We start from the raw sequence: 14,930 nt of genomic DNA, 5'->3' as shown, positions 1-14,930 counted from the left end.
CATCTTTTTTTTTTCTTTTTTTTTTGCCACACTGGAGGGGTTTCAAGCATAAATGGCTTGTTTAACATTATGTCAAGCATTTCAAACAGATTTAGGTCCAGAGTTTGACTAGACCACTACAAAATCTTTATTTTGATGTCAATGACTTTGTTGCTTTGAGTGTCCTACTTTTTTCCCCCTTGTCTATTATTGCTTGTTGAGATCTTTTAGCGTATTTCACTTCATCAGATGAGTTCTATTTAAATGAGTCACCAGGTCTAACTGCAATGAGGGATGGGTGCGTCATGTAAACGCAAATCCTGTTTAAATTTAATGAATCATTTGTTGTAAAGTTTTGTTTGTACAACACTGTGTTTTATCTTTTACTAGACCATATTTCAGTTAGAGACAAGCTTGTTAGGCTCACCCAGAAGGTGATGCGTCTGTTTGGGAAAAAAAATGTAATGCAACAGTTTTAGATTAGTGGTTGACGGGTTGACTAGGTCAGGAGTTGGAGAATCTCCAGAGAGCTGGCTGAAAGTCACAGGTGAGACACTGAGATGTTTTAAATGAAGGTGATCTGAATGACAGCTGATGCTTTTCAAAGCTGGTAAATCTCTTTGTATTAGCATTTTTGAATGCTAAAACTAAATTGCAGATTACACCCATAATTTTGACAATAAAGGGCTATTCTATTCTATTCTATTTTTTTTTGGCAAGATTCTTCTCCATGTTGTTATGCAAGAGCTAAAATGATGGTTTACCATTCTTTTTTCATGTAAGCCTTTCTGTTTTTTCAGACCATCATTTAGTCACTCAAACTACAAAGTATACAGTCAATCCACACAGTCACAAAGAGGCATGCCATTCCTCCTCTGCTGCTACACCTTGGATCATTGTCACCATTTTAGTCAGTGCTCTGTTGGTGGTAGTGGGACTGCATCACTTTGGAAAAGATTGCTGGAAAAGAGGTAATGAAAATTATTATTAATGTTATTATTATCAGATGGAAAATGAGTCTATCAGGCAGATGCATTATCAGATTTTCTCATCCAACGTTTTTTAATACAATTGAATGTCATAAACTACTGGGCTTGAACTAAGAAATCCTCTATACCTGTTTAATGGGTTTTAAAACAACAACAACAACAAAATAAAACTTTTTTGAAATGTATTTCTTTAAACTTCATAGAGGCCGGCAAGGTGGATGCAGGTTGAGTAACATATGTTGTTATAAGAAAGACAGGAGATATTTTACTGAACAGTAGAACAAAATTACTTCTTTGAATAAACGGGTTGCTTTTTTTTTTTCTCAGGTGGTGATGTCTGTAGCTTTGGTAGATTTGTATGTCATATTTATAAATGTATAGATGTGAGTGATAATTTGAGCCTTCAAAACATACGCCTCAAATGAAAACCACATAGAATATAATTTTATAGCTACTGTATCTCAGACAGCTCAGAATAGTAAAATGCTGCATGAAGTACAATTTCAGACATGCGTTCAGTTTCAAAATTAACTTTATATTAAACCCAATTACTTTCTTTTTTGATCAATAATATTCAGTGACTAGCATTCATTGTCTTTTTTTTGCCTATGGTGTGGTAATTGGTAATTACTTATTTCACATCTGCCAGGATATTTCACAGAGACCAAAATATTGCACATAAAAAGGGTAGAGCTGAGTGTAAAAGTGTAAAGTCTAATATTTTAGTTTAGTACAAAAATAGCAAAAAGCAAGAAGTTGAAGAGCAGCTGATATTTTTGCAGTCAAAGTAGAAGTGACTTGCAAACAGCAGAAATTCAATTAGAAATGTCAGTTTTTGTTAGCTCAGTAGCAACACCTTACATAATGGGCCCGTGAATGGCTTCAATTTTCTTTCTAATCTTGAATGTCATTTTTTTCTAAAATTTAAAATCAAATCTAATAAATGCATTAAATAACAGACAGGGATCATGATCACTAATATTGCTGTGGTTATCATTCCCCTCACTCCCACTGTCCCTCTCCATCACAAGCTGAAGATGCATCACTCTCTAGACCAATTTCCAATAGCTTAGGACTCTTTGACACTCAGACTGGATTGTATTGTAAAATTGGATTGTAAAATTTAGAAGTTATCTATGCCTTTATTTCCCTCCCTCTAAAATAAAGTTAAGAGAGATCCTTCAGCCCTATCCACTGTGTCGCTAAAAGTGGTTGAAATTGTATGTGGTTTTGTTTAATGACAAAGTCTGCTGACTGACTGCTTATTTGAAAAAAAAAAATACTGATGAATTGATAATGTAAAAATGAAAAATATGTGTCAGTTACAGATTCTTACTGACATCAACGTGAACTTTTAAAGTAGAAAAAGTGAAGAGAAAATAGATAATTTTGGTTTTGTGAAAATTTATCTACTATTTTCCTTTTATGCTTTATAAGTTAATTGCACAGTTAAAGATTGGTAGTTTAGCAGTTTGGTAATTTATCAGTAAACTAAATTCCCCACCTTTTCCTTGTCTCAGATTCATTCCAAACACACTGCAGTTGTTTGGAAATGAATTTGTGCCTGTATGACTATTCATTTATTTAGTTTATTTTTTTTATGCTTGTTTTATTTATGGACACGTTGTACAGAATTTTAGAGTAAAAATGGTGATATTTACGCTACTTTTTCTTCTATCAAATGCACAAACATGTGTATTTAATAACAAATGTTTTCATCACTGCTATTGTATCAAAAACTGGAGCTGATGACTTTGTTTTAATCTCTACATTAACTAAAGATTATGGAATAAATATTAATGATAGTCTTCACACAAAGTTCACAACAATAATGATTATTATGATTAAAACATTTCATACTCACATAGGTCAAAGGTCAAAGTGTGGAAAGTCTCTTAAAACCCCAATGGAATGAATTTATGAACAGCACACAGCAACACTACATATGAGCGGGCGGAGGGAGGTTTGGGGTCTTCACTCACCCCAGTTCTGTTAGCCGTCAGGGCTGGGGGGCTGGGAGGAGGTGCTGGCCGTCAAACTGGGGTCTGGGATGCGGGGCCTCCCTGCTACTGCAGATAAGGAGGTGGTCTGCTTGCCTCCACCCCAGAGAGAAGGGTTACATCTCCTGGGTCTAGGTGCGGCTTGCCCCTCTGAGGGCGGGGTTACCTGGACCTGGGATATAGAGTATGTTTGGGGAGTGCGACTGTCTGTGCAGTGTCTATTTGTGTCGGTCTACATGTTGGGTGAGTGCCGAGTATTTGGTTGTGCATATGGGGTGGGAATGCACGTTTGTGTCCACGTGCGCCTGTTTGTCTGTGTCTATATGTCAGGTAGACTCAACCTCTCTGGGTACATCTCAGGCCCTCCAAAGTACGGAGGCCTATCTCCCCTCACCACACTCCCTGCCGGTGGCTGATGCCCTCAGACGTTGGTGTGTTGGTGGTCCTTGTCATCTGGGGCTGGGCGCTCATGTATGTACCGGCTCACTCCCAGTGGCCGATTGGCGGGGCCGGGCGCCTGTGGCCCGGCTGGGCTCCTTCCAGGGGTTGGGATGCCCTCAGACCTCTGGCCTCTGGGCCTGAAGCTCGGTCCTCTCTGGCACAGCTGGCTGCCGGCAGAGCCCGCGGGCACGCCACTGCAACCCCCTCTGGCCTCTGCTTCGTAGCTGCTGGGTGACCTCTCGTTTGGGGCTCTACTCAGCTCCTCCCAGGAGGGTGGCACGGTTCCCCCCCCTTTGGTGGTCCTCCTCGGGTCCTTGTACTCTGGGGCCTCTGGATATCTGGGGCCTGGATCTCCTCCATACCTGCTTCATACCCTGGTGGACGGGGCTATGGCTCCCCACACTCCCTAGAAGATCGTTACATGGAGAAACCTTTGGAATACAAGCATGCTGATCCACACAGGTATGCACACAGGTGAGCACATGGGTGTTCACAGACGCGGACTACAGCTTTCTTGGCTGCTGCCTCAAAGCACACTGTGCGCTGTCTATCTTGCGTGCTGCACAATATCGTTTATTATTTAGTATCTACTGCTAGCTAGTTTATTGTGATGGTGCTGTTGTTTTTTATTATGTTGCTCTTTGCTGTTTGCTTTCTCTTCTGGTTTTTTTCTCCATAAAGGTGATCCAGGTGTTTTGTTTGTTTTTTTTTTTGTTTTTTTTTCTCTCTTCCCCCCCTTCTCACCGTCTCTTCTCCCCTTTGGTTTTCTTTCTTTCTCTCCCTCTCTTTCTTTCATTCTTTCCCCCTGTCCTATCCCACAGTCATGTCTGTCCCGTTTGTAGCAACTGAAAATAAAATAAATTCATAATTATAATAAAGGTCAATCAAATGGACCAATATGGCAAGGCCATGATGATCCACTTGGTAAAATAAATCCGCTTGGTGTCTTTCTTGGCCTTAAGACAACAATTCTGATGGCTATAGATCCAAACGGGACAAAAAAGAAAAGAAAAGAAAAAAAAAGATTAGTGGTTGACCACAGTGAGTGTGTGCGTTACAAGCTGTAATGATTCTTTTCTTGTAAACAGCATTCATACACATAGAAGACAACAGACAGGTCAAGTCAGGTGCTTTTATTAGCATTCAGCCTCATATTTACTTATAACCATGTGGGTCTGGCAGCCAGCTGTGTCTAACTAAGTAGACAAAAGTTATCACAATTTATAAATGTAGAAACCAAAAATCTCTCACTGAGATGTGATTATGTCTTCAATAAGATCACTCTGCAACCTGCAAGATAGAATGGAATAGAAAAAAACTTAACTAAAACAAACAAAAAACATAGAAACAATTTTTGTATTCTGTACATTGTAAGCCAATTTTAATGTCAACGAGTAGTTGCCAAACATGTATTATCACTTTTGATGTAAAGTATATTTTTCTTGTACTGTAACAAGGTTTCTTTTCTACATACGTATTATTTCATGGCAGCATCATTTAACACAAGTTTGGGAATGAGTATATAAGCTATATACAGTGATGTGAAAAGTGTTTGCACTCTTCCAGATTTTTGAGTTGGTTTTTTTTTTTTGTATTTTTGTTACACCTGAATGTCTCAGATCAAAGAAATTTAAATATTAGAGCTAGATAACACAAGTAAACACAAAATGCTGTTCCTAAATACAGGTGTTCATTTTAAGGATGAAAACAATCCAAACCTACATGGTATTGTGCCTTTTTTTTTCTTAAATTTTATTTTTGCTTTTAAATTAAACATAACATGCTTATACAAAATCAACCAAGAACAATTACTGTTTTTAACATTTATGAACTTATAAGCATGAAAGGAAAAAAAAAGAAAGGAAAAAGGAAGAAAAAGAAGAGGAAGAAAAAAACAAAAAACAAAAAGAAAAAACAAATAAAATAATTCACGCAGAGTGTGAGGCATGAATTATGATCAGTTATTTTTTTAAGAATTCTAGAAATGGTTGCCAAATCATACAAAAACTCGCCAGTTTCCCCTCTCTATCAAATCTTATCTGCTCCACCCTGGCCACAGACACCATCTCATTAAGCCACCTGTTAAAACACGGGGCCGAAGAAGACCGCCACTGTAAAAGAATAAGTTTCTTTGCAGCCAGCATACCCATTGTAATTATCTGTTTTTGTGAAAAGGAAAAAGATTCGACTGATGCAAATGATCCAAGTATAGCCAATGTATCATCACGTGGTACTTTTTTCCTAAATTGGTTTGAAAACCACATAAAAATCTGGCTCCAAAAAGCATTCAAAACAGGGCAATGCCAAAATAAATGTGCAAGGGAACCTTCACCGACTTTACATCTGTCACATAAGGGGGATACAGAATTATAGATCCGGTTAAGTTTAAGTTTAGAAAAGTGTAGTCTATGAATGACTTTAAACTGGATTAGTTTATATCTGGCATTTATTGTATTGTGCCTTTTTAAGGTCATGCAACAGCAACTCAGTTTAGGTCAGTATTGAGGTCAGGACTTTGACTGGGCCACTCCAAAATCTTCATTTGGACTTGCTAGTGTGTTTTGGACCGGCTGTAAAACGCAAGTCTGCTTTGCTGGAGGTCACAAACAGATGACCAGACATTCTCCTTCAGGATGTTTTGGTAGAGGTCCTGAGACAGGAAAACAGCCCAGACCATCACACTACTACCACCATATTTTACAGTTGCTATGATGTTTCTTTTCTGAAATGCTGTAGGTTTTATTACAGATGTCATGTGACTGAAACCTTCCAAAAAAATTAACTTTTGTTTTGTCAGTCCACGAATATTTTCCTAAAAGTCTTGAAGATGTTTTTGGCAAATGTCAGACATGCCTGTATGTTCTTTTTGTTCAGAAGTGGTTTTCTCCTTGAATTCTTCCATCATTTTTGCCCAGTCTCTTTCTTATTGTTGAATCATGAACTCCGACATTAAGTGAAACACGAGGCCTGTGGTTCTTTAATGTTGTTCTTTGAGTTCTTTTGTGACTTCCTGGATGATTCGTTGATGTGCTCTTGAAGTAATTTTGGTAGACCAGTAACTCCTGGGAAGATTCACCACTGTTCCAGGTTTTTTCCATTTGTGTACAATGGCTCTCTCCGTGGATCATTAGCGTGCCAAAGCATTAGAAATGGCTTTGTTACCTTTCCAGACTGATAGATTTCAGTGACATTGTTTCTCAGGTGTTTCTTTAGATGATGATGATATTGTTTTTTTGACATATTTTAAGCAGATTCACTTTGTCAGACAGGTTCTGTTTAAGTGATTTCTTGATTCAACAGGTCTGCCAGTAATCGGGCCTGAGTACTGTTAGTGAAACTGAGCTTTCCAAGCTTTCCGAACAATGTGATTAATCACAGTTAATTCCTGATTTAACAAAAAGGGCAATCATTTTTTCACACAGGACCAGGTAGGTTTGTATAACTTTTCTCCCTCAATCAATGTAATCGTTAATTAAAAACCGCATTTTGCATTTACTTGAGTTATTTTTGTTATTAAAATGTGTTTGATAATCTGAAACATGTTATTATGAAAATGCAAAACACTAGGAAATCAGGATGGGGCCAACACTTATTCACACCACTGTATATCTATATTATAACACTGGAGTTAGCATTGGAGTGTCTACACTATGAAACCCATTTATTCATCTTCATCACATATTATCTGAATGCAACACGTAAGGCATAATTGCCCCCAGTCTTACCGTCTGGATTGGAGAATAAAAGGGATCCTCTGCTATTGGCTGGTTTATACCTGGTGAGAGGATTTTTGTGGTGGATTCTGATTCTGCTTTGATAATAGATGGAAATAAATTAGTTGGTAACCCATATTTCTATATAATAAAACACTTGTTAGGTGATGTTTCTGCTGTTGCTTAATCTAAGCATCACTATTAAATGGCTTTTAATCACAATGAGTCTCACCTTGTGGATGAGTGTCACCCTGGGCTAAACTGTAGTAAAAGCTTCTAGAAGACAGTTCACCTTCATCTAATAGAATGAAACCGAAAGAAACAGTGGGAGTGAAAAGATAGGTAACCATAATAACATTATGGCTTTTAATCACAATGAGTCTTACTTTGTGGCTGAGTTTCACCCTGGGCTAAGCTGTAAATAGCTCTATTGGACCGTGCATCTGATGGAGAGAAACAGTGAGAGTGAAAGAATAGAGGACCAAAGTAATATCAGTGACAATGACCAAGGATTGCTAACCTCTATATTCAGTGGTTTTAATTTAAGTTTTTAGGGAAATCTTGAATATGTTGTTCTATAATAAAATGACATTAGTTTGAAGCCCATTTTTTATGTAATAACACACTTATTTACCTTAGATTGTTTCAAATACTAGGTGATATTTCCTTTTTTTCTTAATCTTAGTGTCACTATTAAATGACTTTTAATCACACTGAGTCTTACCTTGTGGTTGAGTGTCCCCCTGGACTAAGCTGTAAATAGGTCTATTGGACCGTGCATCTGATGGAGAGGAACAGTGAGAGTGAAAGGATAGATGACCAAAGTAATATCAGTGACAATGACCAAGGATTGCTAACCTCTATATTCAGTGGTTTAAATTTAAGATAAATGTTGAATATGTTCTATAATAAAATTAAATTAGTTTGAAGCCAATTTCTTCTGTAATAAAACACTTATTTACCTTCGATTGTTTCAAATACTACGTGATATTTCTGCTTTTCTTAATCTTAGTGTCAATAACAAATGACTTTTAATAACACTGAATCGTACCTTGTGGTTGAGTGTCACTCGGGACAAAGCTGTAGTAAATGGATGTAGACGACAGTGCATCTTCTTCCATCAGAGAGAAACAGTAAGAGTGAGAGGATGAATAACCACAGTAATATCAATAACAATAATCCGTGTTTGCTTTTTAATATATTGATAGATTTTCATTTGAATTTAGCAAAATTTCACATTCACAGTTAGATAAGAATGCAGCTTTTTGGTTAGTTAGAAATAAAATAACTAACCAACAAATATATGTTTATATATATTTCATCAGATTCATCAATCATCAATCTATGTTATAAAAGCTAAATCCTAAAGTTAAATTAGCAAAATAGTTATATATGTTGAGTGACTGCTCTATCCGCCAGTAGCTGGGGAATTATATGTACATGTTTATCATAGCGAGAGCAGTCGCTCTAGTAGCCATCATGGAAGGACAAGCCCTGCATGGTATGTACCACTGGCAGATGGAACAAGTGGTTGACATCCAAAAATCCAACGAGTGGCTGTACAAAGCTGGACTGAAAGACAGAGGCACTAATCATAGCAGCACAGGAAAAAGTTCTGATCACAAGATCCATAGAGGCTGGGGTCTACCACGCCAGACAAGTTTGTTTCCAGATACAGACAGACAAACTGTTGATGGCTAACCAACATGACATAGTAGTGTTAGACATAGGTTAAAATTTCTAGAGTACATGCCAAACAAGCCTGTCAAGTATGACCTTGAGATTTTCTGGGTTTGGGATTCACACATCCCCAATGCAATATCTAAAATGTTTTCACAGGGATACAAATAAGGAAAGAAGTTCAGAAGAATTTGAGGGAAATCACTGTCCAGCATTTGTGCGCTGATAAAAGCAACAACTCAGCCACATGATAACAGCAGACAGGACAGGTCTAAAGACAACAAGATTTCAGTTCCAAATAACAAAGATAATTTGTTAAAGTCAGCAGTCCATGTGGGAAATACAATGTATATATGTGCAGTGATTAAAGCCAAAACTCAAAGCTCCAAACAGTGAGGGGACAAAGCAAGAAAAGATAACACAGACAGGAATTGTGTAGACAGTTACACACACGCTCTCTCTCTCTCTCTCGCACATACACACAGACACACACACAAATGGACGTTGACATCATTCTATTGCTGTTGTGTCACTTTATGACATAAATTTGACTGTGTACCACGCTATATACCACAGGTCTTCAGGCTGGCAGTAGTTTAACCGTTACTTAAAAAGCCATCTCTAGACCCAGTGGTCATAATTAATTATTGCCCAATCTCTAACCTTCCTTTTATTCTCTGGATACCATTATTTTGGCCTCCAGTAACACTGTGAGGAATATTGGAGTCATTTTTCAACAGGATATTCTTCAATGCACATATTAAAGTAACACTCTACTTTTCAGATCAGGCTTAAAACTTTCCTTTTTGCTAAAACATATATTAAGGGCTGGATCAGGTGACCCTGAATCCTCCCTTAGTTATGCTGCACAATAATGTTTAATATTTAGTATTTACTGTCATATTCCCATATATCATTGTGATGTTGTTTATTCTATTACTCTTGTTCTCTTCTGCTTGTTTTCTTTTTTCTTTCTCAACAGGTGATCTAGGTGATCGATATATTTATTTATTTTTTTTTTTTTTCCTGCCCATTCTGTTGTTTTTTGTTTTTTGCCCTTCTCCCCCGTCCCTCTTCTCAGCTGTTTCTCTTTCCCTCTTTCTTTCTCCCCTTCTTTCCTCCAGTCAAGTCTGTCCCGTATTCAGCAAGTGAAAATAAAATAAACAATAAAAGGTGAATCAAATGGACCATTACGGCAAGGCTGGGATGGTCAATTTGGTAAAGTAAATCCGTTGGGCATCTTTCTTTGCCTTTAGACAATAATTCTGATGGCAAAAGAGCCAAACGGGACAGGCAAAAAAAAAAAGTTATGCTGCAAAAGGTGTAGACTGCTGGGGGATTCCCATGATGCACTGAGACCTCTCTGCATTGAATGATACTTGTTATTAACCTCTGTCTCTTTTCCACAGCATGTCTTTGTCCTGTTTTCCTTCTCTCACCCCAACCGGTCGCAGCAGATGGCCCCGCCCCTCCCTGAGCCTGGTTCTGCCGGAGGTTTCTTCTTGTTAAAAGGGAGTTTTTCCTTCCAACTGTCGCCAAAGTGCTTGCTCATAGGGGGTCATATGATTGTTGGGTTTTTCTCTCTATGTATTATTGTAGGATCTACCTTACAGTATAAAGCACCTTCAGGTGACTATTGTTGTGATTTGGTGCTGTATAAATAAAATTGAAAATTTAATTAAAATTAATTATGTTATATGTGTTCATGTTTTCACCTTTCATTGAGTTTTTAACTCCTATACTTTTTAAGTGCTCAATTAAAAGCTGTGTTAAATATTTATGTTGAAATGAAATGCATATCAGAAGTTGTACTTCTTGCCACATGTAACCTTTCTGAGCTGTATGAGGAAACTCAAAGCTATCACTGTTGATACAGTTCATATCTGAAAGAGACTTAGAGTCTATGTGGTTTTCATTTGAGGCGTAAGTTCTCTAAGCTCAAATTAACACTACCATCTGCACATTTATAAATAACACATACCCACTGACAAAACGTTCAGACAGTGCACTTTTTTTCTGCTTACGACTTCATAGAAAAAGTATTGTGCTACTGCAGTTGAAAACTCATAAACATACCTTTCTTCTTCCTGTTTTTTCTTACGGCAGCACATGTTGCTCTACCTGTGTTCACTCTACTGGCCTCTATGGACACGGAAACACAAAACATAAAAATCATTAAAACGCTGATAAACTACGTTTTAGAGTAATGATGTTAGTGTAATGCACAACAGGCATGTTGATTTCAAAACAATGCATAATCTAATTAGGCAATACATCTCTTGGGCTGAGAATAATCTCCTAAATGCTATCATCATAATTATTTCAAGTTCTGACATAAAATAATTTCTCAAATATAAGGTACAGAAAGTATTTATTATAATTATTAAATTTGTTCCACTGAACAATAAAAATGAACAGAAAATATTAACACAGTATCTCTGTTCTGACCTGTTTGAGCTTCAGTTGTGCCTTAACCATCTACGTTTAGAAAAATGAACAAAATATTTTTCAAACATTATATGTGACATGCAATTATCACTTTTAATTTTTCCATGTCAGAACACCTAAGGTGCCTCAATTCCAGATTAATGTTGCAAAGAAAACATATATGTTTAGTATGTACAGCAAAGCAAAAGCATTGAATCCAAAGTTTTGCATGAAAAGAAAATATTTTCAGTATTTTCATTACCTCTGTCACACTAACCTTTGCTAAAGTGATACAGTCCCATGGTCACAATCAAGAGAAAAAGAAATAAAATCATAGCAGTGATCCAAGGTGTGGCAGCAGAGGAAGCGTGGCTTGTCTCTATGTGACTGTCTGGATTAGTAGTTGAATTCACAATTTGAGAGTCCAAATGACAGTTTGAAAAGAGAGAAGAGTTCAGTTAAGACAACAAAAACCCCAAATGTTCATTTTCAGATGTTCAGTGTTTATTCAGACTGACACATTTTAAATAGTGTGTCAGGCTCAACAGTTTTGCTTCATTTTCATATATCTTTGTGTTTCACCTGTGACTTTCAGCCAGCTCTCTGGTGATTCTCCAACTCCTGAGATGTTACACTTGTAAAGTCCCTCGTTTGATTTTGAAACTCTGTGGATGGTCATGTTTCCTGTGGAGGTTCTATGGATAAGACGTCCATCTTTGTAGAAATCGGCTGTAAAGTTGGAGGAAGCAGTTTTGTTTCTACAGCTCAGAGTCACAGTTTCTTCCATTAACACAGAAACAGCAGGACTCTCCAGGATAACAGAACCATCTGAAACAACAAACATTTGATATTTATTTAATGTAAATTTAAATAGAAAGCAATATTAAATTATAACCAATATCAAGTAATTAAAATTTATCAAAAGTTGTTGTTCTTTCTTTATTTTTCTTCAAACGTACTAGTGACACAAATGTTGATACTGTTGCTCCTTATTCCTCCTTCAGTCTCATACCAGTACTCTCCACTGTCGTCTGTATAAAGATTTCTCATTTTGCAGGATGATCCTGTTGGTGTCCTCATGTTAGTTTTGTTACATGCATTTATTTTCCTTTTAAATTTATGCAGAACTTCACAATAATCGACTCCTTCACAGTGAAATGTTGTGGATTCATATTCAAAGAACTGCAATCTGTTTGGAACAATATGAAGAGAAACTGCATCTGAAACAAAGAATAAAGAAAGATTCAGTTTAGATTCTTATTACTTAAACTGATGTACTAGACTTTAATAATGACAGAGTAAAAATATATATATTTTTAATGTGTATCATAAGTCATATGATGATTAATCATCACAGGACGCGTTTCGCTAAAATCACAAAAGAACAAGAAACAACAACTTTTCTTCTGAATTGCTCTCGCCTCCAAAATGTTTAATAATTTTAATATAGATGAGAAAATAGCATGTACACACCAATTTTCAGATCCTGTGCACCCAGCAGAATCATGCTGGCCATCACTAAAGAGACACAACAAAGTTTCACATTTTCTTTTTGACTTTTACAGCTAAGAGTAAACGTGTCATCACATCTTATAACTGGATCACAAAAATGCATTAGGTTACTGTATCTTAAGGTAAAAACAAAAAAAATGCAATATGGTCAAGTGGAAATGAGAAAGTACTCACACAGTCTGATGCACAGAGCTCTGACGTCCATTTTGTCTTGCTGCAGACTAAACACTGCAGAGTAAACTGAAGTGTTACAGCAGTTAGCAGAGGTATCTTCTTGCTAATAAATCTATTTTAACATTAAATATTTTTGTGACGTTGAACACAATAATCCAAAGAAGTAGAATGGCTTCTGTGTCATGTCAAGCCACCTTGTTTCAGTTCACTATCAGTGGGCGGAACATGAAACCAGTTCTGTTTGGTGCAACTTGTAGGCTGGTTTGTTATGCTCATATCCTCAGTTTAGGTGTAGTATGTGCGTCACTGGGAACTTGTTCTTTTTTTTAATAAGACAGGAAACATTTTTTTGTTATTTTTAGATTTCTCTCTTGTAAAGGCGACACTGTGTGTCAGTGCGATTACTTGTAAAAATAAAGGTTAAATAAGTAAAATGCTGAGATATATCACAGAAGTAGTGAACATTTTAAATCTTTTCTGGCATTCAGAAAATCATCAGAAGATCTTTCAGCCATAAGACAGATAAGACAGAGAACATAAAATAATGCATTCTGCTATTTAAACATAGTTCATGTACACATGACCGCACATAATGATTTCATTTAGTTAGAAAGTGAAATGTGAAATACCTTCTCTTTTCATCAAAATGATGTCCACAAAAGTGGTGCCTCATTATTTCTAAATTTTGGTTGAAAATGGTTCATCTTGATGCCTGCCTAAAAACATTGATTTGCTAGCATGTTGTAGGTTCATTAGATGTTTGCATTAATGAGCAGTTGAACAAGTGTACTGTTGAAAAATCCCAATCCTTTTAATCTTTGGGCTGAAGAAAGGACAGTACTCGGTGTATAAATGCTCAATCAACAATTCTTTATTTTAATACAATTCAACAATCAGAGCATTAAAGCGTCCGGACGGGAGAGATGCCTGCAGAGGGTCAGCAGCATGTCTCAAAATGGTAGCGAATCGCACAGCCTTTTATAGCTACTGACGACCCCCAGCTAGTCATAAAAGCTGCATCTTCACATGTTTTTCTAATTCTTAGCGAGACTGGCTCCTGACCTTGGCTCCCTGTCTTTCTGTGTGAAAGTAGGTGGGGGTATGGTATGTGGTTTTATCTCTGTTCCCCAGACACCAAGTCTCCTGCTTGTAACCTTCTTCTATGATTCAACAATAAAACATGTCAAGAAAACAGTGTAAGACATTCACAGCCGATCAAGGATACAGAGTGATGGACACTTTATCTAATGAACTACAAAATGATTATGTTCTTTTACTCAAGAGTATAATAAGGACTAAACTACATACACAGCACACCTTCTAAACTAAAGGATAATATATGTCCTACAGCTGTTATCATAATTCAACTACATTGACTACTGGTCATAAAATAACATATGTTTTACTACTGGCCTCAACAATACCTCTTCAAAAGGCTACCATCTCCTTTGACAACCATGAACTAAAATCATTAGATAAATTGGAATTGTAGAAATGCTTCAGGGTAAAAAAAAAAAGGTCAAAAAAGGTCAAACGTTTTGCTGGGGGCAATGTTTTAAAAAGTCAGTGTTACTTATTTTCTAAATTTCAATTCTAATGAAGGCACTCAGCTTGAATCGTTTTATTACAGCATAAATGAAAAAAAAAGTGATTTTTTTATTGCTCTATTTTCTGTTGCCTACATTGTAGATGAACTTCACCTTCACAAATAAAGAGGGAAATGAGAACAGTCAGAGCTTGACGTAGGATTCTGGTGCGGTAAAACTAAAATAGGTTGCAGGTTGACAGTTTATACTTTCTTTATACTGGACATTAAAGGTCATATGAAGGTGGAATGAATCTAAGCATCATCACATTAAATTGAAATTTATTAAAACCCTTAACATGAGTAAATGTAATGTCAAAATCACATATCAGTGAACAAAAATTGAGGCTGCTGTGCCCAGTGCTAGTTTTCTGCAATAGCTCAACTCGTTCAGAGTGATGCAATCACTTAATTTGCTGATTGGGTTTTA

The 14,930-nt window shown here is 36.8% G+C and overlaps 1 protein-coding gene across 1 annotated transcript; it reads right to left on the bottom strand.

The window, feature by feature from the left end:
* Positions 1-10,601: 10,601 nt before the first annotated feature.
* LOC113015442 (low affinity immunoglobulin gamma Fc region receptor II-like) lies at positions 10,602-12,950 on the bottom strand. The gene is made up of 7 exons (XM_026157483.1): positions 12,916-12,950; positions 12,703-12,747; positions 12,189-12,449; positions 11,812-12,057; positions 11,507-11,620; positions 10,879-10,944; positions 10,602-10,666 (listed from the first exon to the last, which is right to left on the bottom strand). Exons 1-7 carry the CDS (start codon positions 12,944-12,946, stop codon positions 10,602-10,604), a joined length of 828 nt encoding a protein of 275 aa, XP_026013268.1. The 5' UTR covers positions 12,947-12,950.
* Between the last annotated feature and the right edge of the window lie 1,980 nt (positions 12,951-14,930).

This window comes from Astatotilapia calliptera, chromosome 3 (genome assembly GCF_900246225.1).
Source record: "Astatotilapia calliptera chromosome 3, fAstCal1.2, whole genome shotgun sequence".
In the NCBI taxonomy this organism is placed as follows: domain Eukaryota; kingdom Metazoa; phylum Chordata; class Actinopteri; order Cichliformes; family Cichlidae; genus Astatotilapia; species Astatotilapia calliptera.
The sequence above is the reverse complement of the archived record's forward strand: the minus strand, read 5'-3'. Positions and strand labels throughout refer to the sequence as shown.

Bases quoted from the DNA above. Each gene is read 5' to 3' on its own strand.
- LOC113015442 (XM_026157483.1), bottom strand. From the start codon at position 12,946: ATGGACGTCAGAGCTCTGTGCATCAGACTGT. The intron at 11,621-11,811 runs GTGAAACACAAA...CTACTAATCCAG, and splicing joins GAGCTGGCTGAAAGTCACAG to ACAGTCACATAGAGACAAGC. The intron at 10,667-10,878 runs GTATGTTTATGA...CTGTATCAACAG, and splicing joins AAAAAACAGGAAGAAGAAAG to TGATAGCTTTGAGTTTCCTC.